Here is a 17,041-nt window from a genome sequence, read left to right as displayed (position 1 = left end):
AAAGTGGTCTCTCAGCCACTGTGAAAGACCATCCCTGGTCTTAACTTACCAGTCAGGAACAGCTAGGACAGGGTTTCCAGGCCCTGAGCCCAGATCCTCGTGGTGTTGACCTGACCTGCCCCAGGGTAGTTTCTAGGGCCCGGTATGGGTCTCTGCGATGTGCCAGCAGGGTAGGATGTTGTGGGCTTAAAAGGGGTCCTGCAGCTGGCTGGGAAGGCTGTGTGAGGGCAGGGCTTCATCTGGCACACACCGGGTCTCCAGGAGGGGGCAGAAAGCAAAGGGTGGGTTCGAGGAGCTGCTGGTAGGCTTCATGTGTGGCCAACGCTGCTGCTGCTGCTTCTTCAGGTCCTTTCTGAAGGAGCTGGCCTTGATGGGAGAGACACAAGAGCGGGAGCGAGTGCTGGCTCATTTTTCCCAGCGCTATTACGAGTGCAATCCCAATGCCATCTCCTCTGAGGGTAAGAGACTGTCTGTGTGTGTATCAGTGTGCGTGTGGGTGTGCATGTGTTCGCTCAGGAGAGCACATGTGTTCGTCAACTCAGTGAAGGTGCTCCAACTGAAACTAGAAAGCAGTCTGAGAGCGTGAACTGACGCCTTAGGAGTCAGCCCCTGTTATGGAGATGTTGTCATTTCCCTCAAGTGACAGGCACTTTAGACTTAAAAAAAAAAATACTTCTCTAGATGGAAGATGCATAATTAGGGCTCAACGCATCCTTAATTCTGCCCTTGAGCAGATTAGCACAGGAGGCGAGAGGAGGCCCTCCCCACCACACAGACCCCAGCTCTCAGACCTCAGGGAACAGCCAGGTGAGACAACCCCGGGCGGCACAGAGGAGCACCCAGTCTGTACTGTTTCACCTCAGTGTTTCACGTCTTTACGCTCCCCCTGTGTGTGTTCACGTGCTGAATCTGCTCTGGTTTGGCTCTGTGGGCAGGTGAGACTCTGTCTGGCTGGCTGGAAGAGGGCTGTGCCATTCCCACCTTGCCCGTGCTAGGAGCTGGACAATGTTAGCTGCAGCGTCACTGCCTGGCTGTCGGGGCTGCAGGGCTGGAGGGGAGCCTGTATGCGCAGGTTTCGGACTAGCTTTAATCCAGTGGCCTCCTATCTACTCGCCTGCGTGCTGCCAGCACCGTGCTGATGCTGTGTGCCCCACGTGCCCGGGCTGGGAGGAGCGGGCTCAGGGCTGCCTCGGGCTCGGTCTGTTCCCGGGGGCTCTAATTCCTGTCCTGTGCTTGTGCTGCAGACGGAGCCCACACCCTGACCTGTGCCCTGATGCTGCTAAACACAGATCTGCACGGACACGTAAGTTCCCCCTGCCATTAGCCCCATCTGTCCCCTGCCCTTTCCGCCCCCGCTGCCCCAACCGTAGGTGGCCAGGGAAGAGCAAGGACTTCCCAAGGGCAGAGCCACGTGCGCAGGAGGTGCAGGGGCTGCGCACTGCTCCCTGCACCTGCAGGGGCTGAGCGCTCCCAAGGTGGCTGGGAGGAGAGAGGAGAAGGCCTGAATGAGGAGATAGATAATGGGGCCTTGGGGGAGACAGGCTGAGCTGGAGGATATGGAGGGGGAGGAAGGAGAGAAGAGGAAAGTGGACAGGGAGAGAGGGTGGGAGTGAGACTCCAAAACCAGCTGATATTGGGAGCAGGTGGCACCAAGCTTAGAGAAAAGAAGCTTTCTAAAACTCCCGCTAGCACAGCAGGCAGCTTTCCACACCTCCCTGAGGCCTGTCCGGTCCCTCGCTCTGCAGCAGACCAGGGTCTGTTCCTGGGCTGTGGGAGCCTTCTCCAGCCAGCTCCAGCCCCCCAGCCCAGAGGTAAACCCCACATTTCTCTTCCCCTGGCTCCCCCAGAACATCGGGAAGAGAATGTCCTGCTCCGACTTCATTGGCAACTTGGAGGGGCTCAACGGAGGCACTGACTTCCCCAAGGAGCTGCTCAAGGTAAATTTGGTTGCTCTCTCTAGCCAACTAAGCCACGAGAACAAGGGCAAGAGCTTCGGGTAGGATCATATAGATGGCCCCATGGGATGCAATGAATGTGTCCTTCCTCATGCTTGTGTCAGGCTGTTGGAGTAGGCAGGATCAGTGGTGTTCCCTTGGCCCACAGCTTTCCTCCTGCGTTGCTGAGGTCAGGGAGTGGAGCCATCTACCCCACTGCTGGTGACGTGGGCAAAGCACAGCAGTGGCGAGGGTGGGCCAGTGGCTGAAACCCTGGAGCTGAGAGTACCCTGCACTTGTGTGGCTGGGGCAGCCCTGTCACCTCCCTGCGGGACCCAGTTCCCATTTACAGGGACAGGTCTGGCCAAAGCTACAGGAGCTGTGAGGTGCCTCTGGACGGGCGAGGGAAGGGGTGGCATTGGCCTCCATGGTCCTGGAGCACCCTGGGGTGCTGGTCGGAGGTGGGAAGGGGGCAGTGCGTTGGGGGGTGACCGTGCCCGGCCACAGATGGAGTCTGGGGACAACAGCCTGTGCTGGCTCCTTCCTGGGCGAGTGAGGCAGGGAAGGAGGCTGGCCTCCTCCTCCCAGGAGCGCTGGGAGTCTCCACCTCGAGCCAGCTCCTCTGGCCACCCCAGTCCGTGCCGGCACTGCGGGTCATCGGGATGTGGCTGTGGGGGCACGGCCACGCAGCGGCACCTTGTGCCCCCACACCGATGGTTTCTCATCCCTCGTGGCCATTTCTCGAGCCTCCCGGCCAAGGCAGGAGCGGCGCAGCTCAGCTGCTGCGTGCGTAAGGGAGGAGTCGCCTGCTGGCTGCAGCGCGGCTCCGCTGCCGGCGGGGACGGCCTGACCTTGAGGCTGATGCACGAGCCGGGGAAATGGCTTCGGCACCGGCTCCGGGGTGTGAGTGAGGGCTCACCAGGGGTCCGGTGCTCGCTATGGCTGAGCTGGCGGCTCTGTCGTGGGCCCTGGGAATAGCGCTGGGCCCCGTGGGACCCGCAGGGCAGAAACCTTCAGTGTCTGTGAAGCGCTGCGGTCGGAAAACACTTGGGATGTGGGAAATGGGTTCCCACAGGGTGCCGGAGCTACTCCTGTGGGAGGTGGCTTACAAAAAAAGGCAACGTGGGGAGAAAAGCTGAGCTCTGTTTTCAGCCTTTGTGGGTCTATTCCTGGCTGTGCCGCTTGCCCCATCATTAAGGGGTTACCAGCAGCTCTCAATAGGGCTGTCTTCCCTCCCAGCCCACGCTTCTCCACTAAAAGGAGTCACTCAGAAAAAATTCTTACCCTAATTTTAAACCCAGTTCCAGAAAAGACTTTAAGCACCCAAAATGGAATAGAAATGTCCAAAATCAGGACCTTGAGCATCTGTCCCCCTGTGCTGTGTTGTCCAGGAGCATCCAAACTCTGCGGGCCCCTCAGCACGCCCCTCCTGAAGCCCCCGGCACCCCGCAGCGGGGTACCTGCAGTGCGGGTGCTGCAGCACCTGTGCTAAACTTCCACCCAAAAGGTACTTAAGCACGTGCCATCGCATTATCTTGTCAGGTCTCAACCAGTGTGAGACAGGGCAGCGAGCGGCTGCTGCAGTCTACAGGCTTTGTGTTGGCAGGGCCAAGCTTTCTGCCTGGCAGAACCAGCGGTGCTGGGGCTGGGGGCTGCAGCGCTGCGCCAGCTGAGGTGGGAGCACGTCCCCGCGCAGCTCTGCCTGCAACCCTGCAGTGGGGGGGCTGAGCTGCTAAAAATGGCCTGTTCCCTCTGCAGCTGCGGTGCTTCCCACAGCCGCTTTTCAGACGCCTCTGTATCAGCACCGTGCTGGGGAGTGGGAGCAAAAGGCATCGCCGAGGCGCTGCGCAAGGGGCAGGCTGCAGCTCCTCCATCGCTCCCTGGCGCTGATCCCCTTGGGGAGCTCCTGTCCATGCAAGGGAGAGCAGAGCTTCAGGGAAGTGCTGGGGAGGGGGCTGGCAAGTAGAGGTGTGTGAAGGGGCAGGGGGGCAGTGGGGCAGTGCCACTCCTGGGTAGCCTTTGCCAGGCTTATCTGGAGAAGACACCCTCTCCCTTCTGCCAACTGCATGCTTTCGGCTCCTTGGAGCTTTGGTCCTGTTGAAGGCTTGGGCAGCAGAGAAATGGGGAAAGCCTCTCCCCTACCTGCAGTAGCCTGTGCTGGCCCCGTTGGCCTATATAGGATGTTGCCTCCTTGGCAGACCTGGATCCCCTGCCTGGGGACTGAAGCTCCTGTGCAAGCGTGCCACACAGCTGGCTAACTAATTTTAGCTCTGCAGGAGCGCACGCGTTTCCTAAGGGCAGCAGGGGAGGGGAAGGGCTGGCAGGCTTCAGAGGATCTTCCCAAAGCTCAGAGGTGGCTCATGGGCAGCTCCAGCAGTGCCGAAGAAAGGTCCCAGAGGCTTTCCAAGCCTGCCTGGGGGAATCGCACAGGTTGCTAACCCACAGACTTCAGAGCCAGGGAGCTTGAGGTGACCCCCACCCACAGCTGGGGGACTGGAAGGCAGACAGATGGGGACATCAGGACAGGACCTAGGTGGCTGCAGGAGACACAAGGCCACCATTCCCCATGACTCTGGGGACAGCATCAGGGAGACCCATGGGGCCCTCCCCTCATCTCTGACTGCAGGAAGCCCCAAGACAAACAGCACGATGCCTGAGAGCGGGTGGCAGCTTGAGTCAGACAAGAACTTTATCTGCTACGATGTAATGCATGTAAACACTCACAGTTTTCAGCAGAAGAAACCAAAACACTGGAAAGCTTGTGCTTTTACAACTGAGCACCACATCCCCCTCACTGGCAGTGCCTCGCTGTGCCCCTGCTGCCGGAGCTAAGGCAGTGATGCTGTACCTGCAGGCAAATCCTGCTGCTGGAAACTGTCTCGCCTTGCTCCGAAGCATCCCTGAAGAGCTGTGCTCTGCAGGCAGGGCTGCCCAGCGCGTGGGCTTGGGTGTCCTCACCGCTGGGGTAGGTAGGGAACCATGCTGGGGATGTAAGAGCCCACGTAATAGGGGCCCCTGTGCTCAAGGATGCCCGCATCTACAGGTTTGGCCTTCACTCCTGTGGCCAAACAAATACAAGTGCCTGATTGGCAAGGAAGGATGCAAACAGGACATACTAGAGCTGGTGATACTGTGGTTAGCTCAGCCCTGAGACTGTGCTGTTCTCTTGTAAGTGTGATTTTAGCCCAGGCCCCCTGGGGTTTTCTCCACTGTTGTTGGTTGTATGTTGCATTCAGATATGGATTCGACCTTTACCTGACCGATCACTTTGCAGATCACTTAGATCTTCCACATCTTCTTCATTCTTTAGCTTAACCTTGTGCTTTGCAGGTGGGCCTTCAACCACACAACACGGACAAACCAGACCCCATCCCTCCCGCGTGCTGCTTAGCAAATGCAGGAGCAAGCAAAATCTGTGCTACTTTCCTGCTTGGGAGCCTGGAGCATTTCACAGCTGTTAATGAATTAAATCTCAGTGCAGGCAGGCCCCCTGGGGGAGGAAGGTAGGATGGGCCCCCACTTCCCAGCTTGGAGGCACAGCAATCAGACGCTCAGCGTGCTGGGTGAGCGATGAGCAGATGTGGGAAGCAAGCCCCTGCTCCCACCTCTGAGCTCAAATCACAGGAGCGTTTGCTCAGTTTGCTCCCCCAGGGGATTTTTTTTGCCTGCGTTCTTCAGACTTCACCCTTGTTGGGGTAAATTCGCTGCCCTGCCCTTGGTGTCCCCCTGGCCCCGGGGAGGCCTGCTCCCCCTCACCCAGCACACCCGACCCATGGAGGCACCCGGTCTGCTCCCTCACAAGTTTTGCAGGGCAGTCACCACACCAAGCAATTACGGCACAGTGGAAAATTTCCCCTTCTCCGCTGGCCACATCTACTCAGTCAAGCCTAACCAGATTACGCATCGATCCTCATCCCTGCTCCAGGAGCGCCCAGCCCTGCAGCTCCTCACAGCAGCGGCTGCCTGGAGCAGCTCCGTCCTGCCCTGAGCCCACCAGGCAGCTCCAGACGGATTTTCCTGGGCTGACCACGGAGGAACGGGCAGGGGGCTAAGCGCAGGGCGGCCATTTGAGGATGGAAGGGAGCAGCAGGGGGGCGCTTGGTCTGCCCGTGGCAAGCCCGGCAGGCAGGTGCCTGCCCTGTAGCCCAGGACGCCCCTGAGGTGCCACCACCGCCCCGCTGCCCGCTGCCAAGGGCGGGCAGGGGCCGGGCAGGCCGCCCGAGGCCGGCGACCAGCCTCCCCCCGGCGGGGCGGGGCGGGGCGGGGCCGGGCCCCTCGGGGCCGCAGAGCCGCGGGCAGCCCGGGGCCGCTCCAGCGGAGCGGAGCGGAGCGGTCCGGTCCCCCGGGGGCCGCCTCCATTTTGAGGCGGGCAGCCCTGCGCCGCCTCCCGCCCCCCGGCGGAGCCCCGAGCCCGCTCGGCTCGGCTCGGCTCGGCCCGGCCGGGCCCCGCTGCCGCCGCCATTGGCTGCTGAGGCGGGGGGCGCCGCCTCCCTCAGGCAGCAGCCGCCGAGCCCTGCCCGGCCCGGCCCGGCTTCGACGGGCGGCGGCGGGGAGCGGGGAGCGGGAGCGGCGGGGCCGGGCAGGGCCGGGCCGGGCAGGGCAGGGCAGGGCCGGGCCGGGCCGGGCCGCCCCCGCCGCCGCCGCCGGCAGGATGATCGGCGTCAACAGCATCAACAGCAGCGCCGGGCGCATGCGGTCCCGCTCCATGTGCTCCGTGCGCTACGGGCGCAACTACCGCGGCGTGGAGACCTTCTGCTACGGCTGGCCGCAGCGCTCCCGCACCCTCAAGCCGGTGCTGTACACCGACCTGGTGGTCAGCCGCCTGCAGAGCCGCCGCAAGAAGAAGCCGGTAAGCGCCGGGACGGGCGGGGGGCGCCGGGGGTGCGAAGCGGCCCGACGGACGGACGGAGGGGCGGACAGACGGCTCCCTGCCCCGGCTCCCCGCCCGCCCCGGGAGGTGGCAGCCCGGCGGAGCGGAGCCTCTCGGCGTGTCCCCGGCGGCTGCGCTGCGATGTGCCCGGTCCCCGCAGCCCCCCGGGACCCCCCTGTGTCGGGGGCTGGCGGCGGGGCTCGCTCGGAAACCTCCCGGCGGGGAGAGTCGGGGCAGAGCCGTGCCGCCGGGACCTGCCCCGGCTCAGCAGCAGCGACGGGCTCTGCGGGCGGCCGGCCAGGAGCTGTGCTGAGCCGGCCAGGGGACACGGGCACCCGGCTGGGGCAGCGGGGCTGGGGAGCGAGGAGCGGCTCTCGGGACAAAAACAGAAAAAAAAGGGGGGATTTTTACTGCCAGGAGCCTGCTCGCTGGCAGTCGGCATCGGTCTTGGAGGAGTTAACGCTGGTGCGCATCAGCCCTAGGTGGGGAGAAGCAAAAAGGCTGCTCTGGGCATGTCCTGCCCCAGTCCTGCCTGCGTCCAGCACAGCAGGGACAAGAGTGAGTCCTCACCAGCCCCGTGCTGCAGCAGGGCTGGGGCGAGGCGGGCAGGGTGCCCCGCTGCTGGCCGGGCTGCCCCCTGGCCAGCAGCAGCCGTGGGGACATCGCGGCCGTGAGAAGCAGCGATGCTGTCATAGCGCAGTACGGTCTGGGGGCAGCATTAAGTTGTGACGCACTCGGATGGAAGGAAACAAGCAGCTGGGAGGGAGATGCTCAGCCCTTGCTTCCCGCGCTGTGGGGCTGAGGGACGTGGGCAGCACGGGGTCTGCCAGCTGGGGTCATAGCTGGCTGGGCAAGGAGGGTTTTTGGAGCCTGGGGTGGCAGGATGGGTGGCTGTTCCCCACCGCTTGCGGCGAGGCAGAAGGTGACGCACAAGACGCTGTCCCCAAGTCACTCTCGTCTGTCTTTGCTCTGAGCCCCCCTGCAGAGGAGGAGGTCTGGGGGCAGCGCTTTGTCCTCCTGAGACACCTGTGTGAGGGGAGCAGGGGGGCACGGGGTGACCGGGTGTTCTTGAGCATGGCTTGTGTGTGCTGGACAGGCGGCGGGGTGTCTGTGAAGGTTTATAAGGGTACAGCCGAGGGCTGTTCCCTCTGCCATAGAGCCCTGGTCTGACCGTGCCATTCGTGTTCTCACAGCTGAGGGGTCTGCTTGCCCGGGGGATCTGCCAAAGCTTTGTGGCTGGGTGTAGAGAAAGATGTTTTGCTAAGGAAAAGTTGGGGAAAGCCAGTGATTGAGCTCTCATATTGAAATGCTGCCAGGCACGGCGAGAGGGAGGATGTCTGCAGGGAGGGCACTTTGTAGCTGTGAAGTCTGTCATGCAAAATGTCACAGAGCCGTGCCTTTTCACAGGGCTGGCAGCAGGAGGAGAAATCTTGACCTGCACAGGGCATCTCGCAGCTCTGACTGCCGAGCATTGTGCTGCACAGCAACAAGCACGCTGTGGCTGTTTGTCACTGTAATATGTCTGAAACAGTTACGATCCCTAACGGAAGCACCCCAGAAAGGGTTAATCTTCTGTTTGTTGCCAAAATTCCTGCCTTAACACTCCTCTGTTACGGACATGCTGGGCTACAGCCCTCAGCGTAGTCCCATCTGTGCCAGCGCTGTGTCCAGGGCTGCTTGCAGCCTTTCTCCCAAACCAGCACTGAACCTGCCCTCCTCTGGGCTCCCTCTGAGGCAGAGGGATGAAGGGAGATGTCGACCATGCAGCTCCTCCTTACCCTGCCTGCAGGGTGCTGCTGAGGCTGGGCAAGAGCCTGTCCACCCCTCTGGAGACATGTGCTAGAGCAGGACTTGGGAACATCCTGTCAGCCCCCTATCAGAGGGGGCACCGAATTAAAATGTCGATTCAGTTAGAAACCCCGCTGGGACAGTGTATCCCCGGGTCTCCTTGGTGTTGCGCATGTCTAGGGCAGGGCTGGCTGGCTTGCCGTGCGTGCTGCAGCAGTGAGCTCATAACCCTGTGATGGTGGGGGAAAAAAAAAGAAAAACACGCAAAAAAGCCACCTATGTTTTGGGTCAGTCCTCTGCCGGCAGCACCCTGCTTTCTCTTGGGCAGTGCTTGCAAATTCAGAGATGCTGAGAGGTGCCATCCTTTTGCCCCTTCGGAAATAAACCCATGGAGGAGAGACAGCCTGGAGAGAGGGACCTGCAGAGCCGAGCTGTGAGTCTGTGGTCTCTGCCGACGCAGCCGATGTGAGCTAGGCTTCAGGAGCCTGCTGTGCCCCACCAGAAGTGGTCCTTGCACCGCTGGTGTTGGGACAGGCAGCGGTTCTGCCACAGGAGCAGAAGAGCAGGAACGGGCTTTGTGGCTGCAGGGCATCTTCTCAGCTCGGAGCTGGGCTGAGTCCACCGGATTTGTTTCCAACAGGGCATGAAACCGGTGTCAGCTGGGGATGGCGGGTAGCCAGGCAGAGCCTTGGCAGGATCTAAGCGTAGATGCGAGGCTTTGCATCGCACTCTCCATCCCCCCAGCCTCCCGTTTCTCTCCTCCTGCTCCCGGTGCAGGAGCCAGCCCGTGGCCCCGTGCCTGAGGTGAGGCTGCATGGCAGCTCCTGCCCGCAGCAGGCTCGTGCGATGCTCTGGGTGCTTGTACCGGGGTGTTGGAGCCGTCTGAAGCCACAAGTCAGTTCGTCCTTTGAAGCGTTCACAGACGGCCCTGGAGCCCAGGTTTTTGTAGCGCTGCGCTCTGCCGGGCTGCTCTCTGGCACTGTGCAGGTGTCGTTTTCATTCAGAATTACACCGCGAGCAGCTTCTGCTGGCAGCTCTCCGTGCTTTAGCAGAGCTCGGTTTTGGGGCCTCGCAGCCCCCCGGCACGGAGCAGGTTCTGCGGTCCCACCCTGCCTGCAGCACCCCAGCGTGGCTGGCTGATGTCCCCGTCCCTGGCAGGGCAGGGCAGGGCCGACCTCCCCGTTCTGCTGGCAGCCGAGGCCTGGTGCCCGTCTGACTCCTCGCAGCGTTTTCTCAGGAGCTTTTCTGCAGCTCCTGGTTTCCAGTCTCAACTTCTCTGTGCCGTTTTCCCACACTTTTTGTTTCTCTTCTCAGCACCTCTCGGCTGCATCCCTGTCAGTGAGATCCCTTCCCTCCTGTTTCCTCCGGCAATTCCTTATCACCTCCGCTGTGCCTCAGGAGTCTGCTTCTCCCCCCTGCCCTTTCCTCACAGCAGTTTATGTTTTGCAGGACTTGGGTTCCTTTCCCCACAAAGAGGAGGAGGACCTCTTTGCAGCCTGTGCTCCTCTGGCCGAGGCACCAGCCAGTTCCTCCTTCCCACCTCCAGCTCTTCTGGTGCCAGGGCGGTGTAAATGGGGTGCGGGTATAACCTGCCATGGGGGAATGAGGCCGTGCCCTCCCCGGGAGGCTCCTGTCTTCCCAGGAGACGGCTGACCCCTGTTTTTCATCTGCGGACAGGGGGGCTCCCTTTCCTCCTCTGAAAAACAAGCTGGTGTTGAGCCAGCGTTTCCTGGAGCAGGACGTACGAAACGAGCCTTGTCCCTCTTCCGTTCTGGCCACTGCATCTCTTGGGGAATGATGGATTTGTCCTCCCCAGACACTGCCTGGGCCTGCCTGCTGGCTGGGTTTCGTGGGTCCCTGCAAGCCTGCAGTTGTACTTTATCAGCCACCAGCAAGATCTCTCCCCGGCAGTCTCCGGCCAGGAGATGGATGTTGACAGCTGCCTGAACTGTCTGTGTGAAACTCGATTATTTTCCTCTGAGGATGAAGCCTTCCAGACCCATCCTGCTCCTTGATCTGGAGTGCTGCGTGAGCGCTGCTGGAAAGCCTCCCCAGAGCCTCCCGTGCTGCAGAGCCGGGCTGAGTGCCTGTGGCTTGCGCCCAGCTCGGACCGGACAAACGCTTGGGAACGGGGCCCCAGGCTGTCCCTCTGCAGATGGACTTTGCCTTTTTCCATGCTGAAACGCGGCGCCGGGCCCTGCCTTGCCGAACCCTGCGAGGGTTGGGGCCAGCGGGGAAGCTCAGGGTGTTAGGGAGGCACTGGAGAGCGGGGAGGGAGGACAGGCTGCAGCCGTCCTGAGGGGCAGCTGCCCAGGAGCGGGCTGCGAGCTGTCGGGTGCAGGAGTGCTCTAGGGGCCCTGCTGCAGGCTGACGTCTCACAGAGCTGGGGACAGACATGCAGTGTTGCAGTCCCAGCCCAAAGGCCAGCTCGCCTGTGGCCCACGTCTCCTGAAAGCTGTCCCTTTGGCCAGCCTGGTTCGCCTTGGCGCGGGGAGAACCAGCTCTCCTGAGGGCTTGGAGCTGTCGGGTAAAACTCACGCAGCTCTGTGCCGCTGTCAGGCAGGAGGGGAGGCAGCCTGTGCCGTGACCCTGCACGGTGCCCCAGTCGTACCTGGGGCTGCAGGTGCCCGGGAGAAGGTAGCTGTAAGCCCTGAAACGATGCCAGCCAGCTGGTGTGTACAGACGGGCCAGGCTGTCAGCAACACTGATGCCAAGAAAGAAGGGCTGCACCTAAGACAGATTGGCCTGGGGTTGCCGAAACCTTCAGTGCTCCCTCTGCTCCGTGCAGCTCCCCTGAGTCGGGCCCCGCTGGCCGACTGACCCCGCTCTTCTCTCCGCAGGCGCTGTACGGCTCCATCAAGAACGAGAAGCTGCAGTGGGCCATGTGAGCATCCCACAGGGGACACCGGCTGGGCAGGTGTGGGGTCACCCTGCCGGCGGGGGGCTTCCTCGCCACCCCCCCCAGAGCATCCTGCTGCCCAGGGGCCACATCGGCGGGGTGGTTGCTCCTATGGGGCTGTAGGAGGGGAGCGGGAGCACAGGACGGGGATGGGGGCGCCCGGAGAGCAGCAATGGGTGCTCAGCGCTCTGCTCCCAGCACAGCACCTCGATGGGGACCCCGCAGCTGGGGGAGGGCCGCCTGAGGCCGGCTCCCCGTGGCTGTGGCTGTGCCGGGTGTTGCCCTGCACCTCGGCAGTGGTGCCCGGGGTCGGAGCGGGCAGCCCGTGGCCGTGCCCGGCGCCCGCACCCTCGCCCACAGCTGCCATCTCCTGCAGCAGGAGCGGCAGCGCCCGCGCTGCGGGGATTAATCAGCCCGGCGGTACCGCCAGCGCTGAGCCAATGCGCTCGGGCTGCTGCCATGGAGACGCCGGCAGATGCTGAGGGGTTTAATTAGCAGTGAGCGGGAACGAGGGAGGGGGGAGGCCGCAGCTTTGGGCTCCCACATCTCCGTGCCGGGGCGGGGGGAGCGGCAGCGATGCAGCCTGCCCAAAGGGCGAGGGGGCATCATCTGGAGGGAGGCTGTGAGCAGGGTCTGATCCCCCAGCAAGGTGGGCTGCGGAGGTGCCGAGCCCCAGGGCACTGCTCCTCCATGGCCTGTGGCTCATCAGGCTGGCCAGCATCAGTCCACCTGTCCGCAAAGGCTCCTCACTGCCGAGGGCAGGCAGGGACCCCCACCCTGAGCCAGCAGCAGCAGTCACCCCCGTGCCTCATCCCAGCAGCACTGCGGATGCCAGCCTAGTGGGGGCACAGAGGCTTGGCCAGGCTATGGGATGCTCTCCAGTGGTGTGGAAAAACTGCTCAGCCTGGTCTGCTGCGAGTGGGAGGCTTGGTGTTTGCTGTCCCCAGCAAGGTAACAAACACTTTCCCCAACAAATCTGTACCTGGCAGAGATGAGGAGGAGCTGAGGAAGTCCCTTTCGGAGCTGGCTGACCCCAAACCCAAGTCCATCAAGCGCATCAGCAGCTGCAGTAACCCCTTCCTGGACTTCTCCCAGGACTCCAGCATCGCCACCTACAAGCACGGACTGTTAGTGCGCAAGATCCACGCTGATCCTGACTGCAAGAAAAGTAGGTGTCTGTGAGGGGGGCTTGGGGCACCAGAGAGCTCCAGAAATCCTGACAGTGGGAGCGGGGCAAGAGTCACCCCGTGAAATCTCCAAGTAGCCTCAAACCAGCCTCCAGCATCAGCCCCAGCACCACGTGGATCAGGCTGTGAGGGGTGTAACTCACCCCACAGGCTCGGGGGGCTGAAGGCTTCCCTCTTCCCACAGAGCTGGGAGGGCAGGGGGTGCGTTGGGCTCCCTGGAGGACAAAGCCCCACTGTGGGGTGCTGAGAGACAGGGAAGGGTGTCCTGCGGTGCTGCAGAAGGGTCATGCCACAGGTTCTGCGCTGCCAGGCACGTTCCCCATTCCCACTGCAAAATCCTCCCTAAGCCCTGGCCTTCTAATGCCACCTTGATCCGATCAGGCGCTGCTGCCCTCCCAAGCCAGCATTACCTGGTGGGCAGCACCACGTTGCCCCCATCCCTGGCTGTGCAGGCAGCGAGGTGCCAGCCCTGGGGGGCAGCAGCAGCCCCACCTGCCCCCCGGCAGCTCCATCTGCCAGCCACGTGCCCGGCACGGGCTCAGGTGCGTGGGGACGGTGCTGGCATGCCGCCCGTCCCCAGCGTGGGCTGGCGTGCAGCGTGGCAGGGCTCGCTGGGGGAAGGGGGAGCTGGCATCGCCCTGCCCAGCGCCGGGACTGAGGCCTGGGCTGCTCTCTTCTCCCGCAGCCCCCCGAGGGAAGCGCGGCTGGAAACCCTTCCACGCCATCCTGAAGGGGATGATCCTCTACCTGCAGAAGGTAGGGAGCGGCGGGACCGCCCGCGTTCGGGGCCACCTGGGTCTGGGGGCACTGGGGAGGCTGCTGACGTGCTGCCCAGCTGCTGGGAAAGGGGGGAAGCCACGGTGCTCCTGTCCCCAAGCCCAGGGACCCGAGTGGTGCAGCTCATCCCATGGGTGCAGCACGAGCTGGAGGCAGAGCCCTGCAGCAGCCTGGTGAGAGCTGACCTCCAAGCCTCACTACCTCGTAGCACCAGGTTGCGGTGGGTGCTGCCTCCGGCTGGCTCTGACGCGCCCCGTGACTTGCAGGAGGAGTATAAGCCGGGGAAGGCGCTGGCAGAAGAGGAGCTGAAGAATGCCATTAGCATCCACCACTCGCTCGCCACGCGGGCGTCTGACTACAGCAAGAGACCCAATGTCTTCTACCTCAGGACAGCCGACTGGAGGGTCTTCCTCTTCCAAGCACCGTGAGTGCCCCAGGACCCACGCAGGGCAGCAGGGACTCAGCGGGGCGGGCTGTGCTGTGGAGGCCCCAGTAGCTGGCTCACCTGTGGTGCTGGTGGGACGGGGCTTAGGGCCACGTCCTGGCCCTTTCTAGAAGGGAGAGTAGAGCCAGGGGCCAGCAGGGACCACCAGGCTCCTCTCTGGGGCAGGTCCCTCTGGCCTTGGTGCTCCGGGGCTGGCAGGGAGAGTGGAGCCAAGCTCGCCTGTGCTGGCCTTTGTCCCCAGGAACCCCGAGCAGATGCACTCGTGGATCACGCGCATCAACGTGGTGGCCGCCATGTTCTCCGCGCCCCCCTTCCCCGCTGCCATCGGCTCCCAGAAGAAGTTCAGCCGCCCGCTGCTGCCCAGCTCCTGCACCCGGCTGTCCCAGGTGGGCCGGGGCAGGGGGTGAGGAGGGGCTCGTCCCTCGACGTGGGGACAAGAGGCAGGCAATGGCGCCGGGCTGTGGAGACAAGCATGGTCCACCTGCCTGCCCTGAGAGGGGCCCGTGGCACGGCCAGGACCTTGACAGGACACCGGGCAGGGGGATTAGCTGGCTCTCACTTGTGCCACTGCAGTTATTCATAGAGCAGAAAGGATTAAAAAAAAACAGCCTAGTTTTAGAGGAGATTAAATTCTGCTCTAAGACTGCAGCCAGCCCACCATGAGGCAGGAGGAAATTTCCCCAAAGGGCCTGTGCTTTGGTCTGCCATGTTTGGAAAGCCAGGGGCAGCAGCTGAGACCCTGGCTGGACTTGGAAGGGGAAAACCATGCCAACCCCGGCCCCAGCTGCCTGCAGCCAAGAGGTGAGGGGAACGGGGTGCTGATATGGTGTCACCTGTCCCCAGGACGAGCAGGTAAAGAGCCATGAGACCAAGTTCAAGGCGATGTCAGCGGAGCTGCTGGAGCACCGCTCCTCACTGCCAGAGAAGAAGGTGAAGGGCAAGGAGTACGAGGAGCTGAAGCAGAAGGAGGAGTACCTGGAGTTTGAGGTGAGCTGGGACAACCCACGGCCCCTGTGCCACCACCGCAGGCTCTGGGCCACCACCAAGTGTTGGGACCTCTCCTGCCTGTGCAGCTGAACTGCATTGGCTTCTCCTGGTACTGCTGCCATGCTCTGCCCCCCTCAGCTCCCCACCATGGGTAAGGGGCTCCCAGGGCTGGGGGCTGGATGGGGTGTGCCACAGGGCTTTCAGCTCGCTGTGGGCCCCTGGTGGGAAGCACCAGGGAAGAAAGAGAGCATTAAACCTCCAGGGTGGGGTGGAGGGGCCATGAGCAGGATGCTGGCTGGAAGGGTACGGCCCTGCTACCCCCACTGCTCTCTTTGTCCCCAGAAATCCCGCTACGGCACCTACGCCATGCTGCTGCGGGCCAAGCTGAAGGCCGGCTCTGAGGACCTGGCGGCATTCGAGTCCACGCTCTTCGATGCAGCAGGCGGCGAGGATGACGGCCTGAAAAAATCCCGCTCCAGCCCCTCGCTCAACGCCGAGCCCTCCAGCACGGGCACCAAGGTGAAGCGCAACGTCTCGGAGCGCGCCAGCCGCCAGCCTCCCGGCCACCCCCAGAAATCGTAAGCCAGGGGCTTCAGCTGCCCACGCTGCAGCTCCCATCCTGCCCCCTGGCACTGGGGTGGGCGCCACGTGCCCGCCAGGACCCTCCATGAGTCCATCCTCTTGGGGCACGCGTTGGGGTGGGGACAGCCTTCCCCAGCCGCCAGCACCAGCCTGGTGGCCCCTTGGCTGGTGACCGGTGCAGGACAGGACCGGCCCCAGGCGCTGCCGGCGGGAGCTGCCCCATCAGACTCATTCCTGCCCCTCCTTGTTCTGCGCTTGGCTGCAGACTCCCCTCCAGCCCCCCTGCCTCATGGAGGGGACGGGACTGAAACCCGCCGACTGGGCTACATTCCTTGGTGTGAGAACCGAACGCAGCACAGCCAGCAGCTGCTTTCCTCCAGCGCCGTTGTGCCGTGTGGGAAAGATGGGACTGGGCAGAGAGGAGCCATCCAAGCGCCCTGTGTGCCAGCCCTGGCCCTAGCCCCATCCCCGAGGGCTGGTGGCTGGGGGGGGGGTGGTGGGGCCAGGGCTCCTTTCCTGCTGCCCCAGCTGCTCCCACGCCTCCTGCTTTCTTACAACTTTTGAATGGTTTTTGTGATACAGTTTTGCACTTTTTAGTACCAGATTGAGCTGACCAACAGGGAGTTTTTTTGGGGGCTAATTTTGATGCTTTTTGGGAACTGTTTAAAAAACAAACAAAAAAAAAAACACAACAAACCCAGCCATTTCCTGTAGACACTGCACTCTTGGCAGGGGGAGAGAGGTTTTTTACATGGCCTTGGGGAGACACAGAGCCTCCCTGGGCCGCGAGCCCAGCGTCGCGCCTGTGTGCGCTGCTGCGAGCCACGCAGCCTGTGCCAGGCCAGCCCGTCCTCACCCGTCCTGCACCAGCAGCCTTCCTGGAGAGAGCCAGCCCCGCAGGCACCGCCACCGAGCACCGCTCGCTGTGTGCTTGGCAAACACGGGCACAGCCCCCCCACTCTGACCGTGCCCCTTGGCTGCGCCTGGGTGTGAGGGGGTGCATTGGGCAGCAGCATGCACATGATGGTGGCAACGGGGGGGTGGGGGGGGCGCTTTCCTTCCGGTGCCACTGCTCCAAAGCATCGGGGGGGGGGGGGGGGGGGGCCTTTGAGGATGCAGAACTGAGTGCTGGTCCGACGTGTGTGGGTGGAGCTGTGAGGTCCTGAGCTAGAGGAGGAGGAGCAGTGGCTGGAGCCCATCCTCCAGCCGCAGGGTCTGTCCTTCCCCAGGCGGGCGCCAGGCTTGCCTGCAGGGTGAGCGAGGCTGGAGGGTGCTGGTCAGCAGCGGGTGGTGGTGCTCACGCGTGGCTGCAAACACACGCTGTTCCTGGCCGCACGGGACCTGGCTGTTTTCAGCACTGACTTCGCGAATGTGTCAAACTTTTTATTCTGCTCTTTTGAGTCTATTGCAAAAAAAAAAAAAAAAAAGAAAGGAAAAAAAAGAAGAAAAATCCACCCCCGCCCCAGGCGGCTCGGGGAGGGGGAGAAAAACCTTTGTACAGCTTCTTCTGTCGGTTACTGAAGTAAAACTTGCTCTTCAGTTCTTGCGTGTGCTGTGGTTTTTCCCCCAGGC

The 17,041-nt window shown here is 62.6% G+C and overlaps 1 protein-coding gene across 4 annotated transcripts in view; it reads left to right on the top strand.

The window, feature by feature from the left end:
• Positions 1 to 17,008, top strand: part of PSD (pleckstrin and Sec7 domain containing) — a 36,688-nt gene extending 19,680 nt beyond the window's left edge. For all 4 annotated transcript variants that reach the window (XM_040563888.1, XM_040563887.1, XM_040563889.1 and 1 more), the window contains 10 exons: positions 346 to 458; positions 1,245 to 1,303; positions 1,848 to 1,937; positions 11,433 to 11,476; positions 12,481 to 12,659; positions 13,364 to 13,434; positions 13,722 to 13,879; positions 14,142 to 14,286; positions 14,744 to 14,887; positions 15,230 to 17,008. In XM_040563888.1, the coding sequence (XP_040419822.1) occupies positions 346 to 458; positions 1,245 to 1,303; positions 1,848 to 1,937; positions 11,433 to 11,476; positions 12,481 to 12,659; positions 13,364 to 13,434; positions 13,722 to 13,879; positions 14,142 to 14,286; positions 14,744 to 14,887; positions 15,230 to 15,469 (1,243 nt within the window). In that variant the 3' untranslated portion in view covers positions 15,470 to 17,008. The remainder of the gene's footprint in view (positions 1 to 345; positions 459 to 1,244; positions 1,304 to 1,847; positions 1,938 to 11,432; positions 11,477 to 12,480; positions 12,660 to 13,363; positions 13,435 to 13,721; positions 13,880 to 14,141; positions 14,287 to 14,743; positions 14,888 to 15,229) is intronic.
• Positions 17,009 to 17,041: the final 33 nt, after the last annotated feature.

This window comes from Cygnus olor, chromosome 7 (assembly GCF_009769625.2).
Source record: "Cygnus olor isolate bCygOlo1 chromosome 7, bCygOlo1.pri.v2, whole genome shotgun sequence".
NCBI classification, from domain to species: Eukaryota; Metazoa; Chordata; class Aves; order Anseriformes; family Anatidae; genus Cygnus; species Cygnus olor.
Note: the sequence above shows the minus strand (reverse complement) of the source record. Positions and strands in the feature narration are given on the sequence as shown.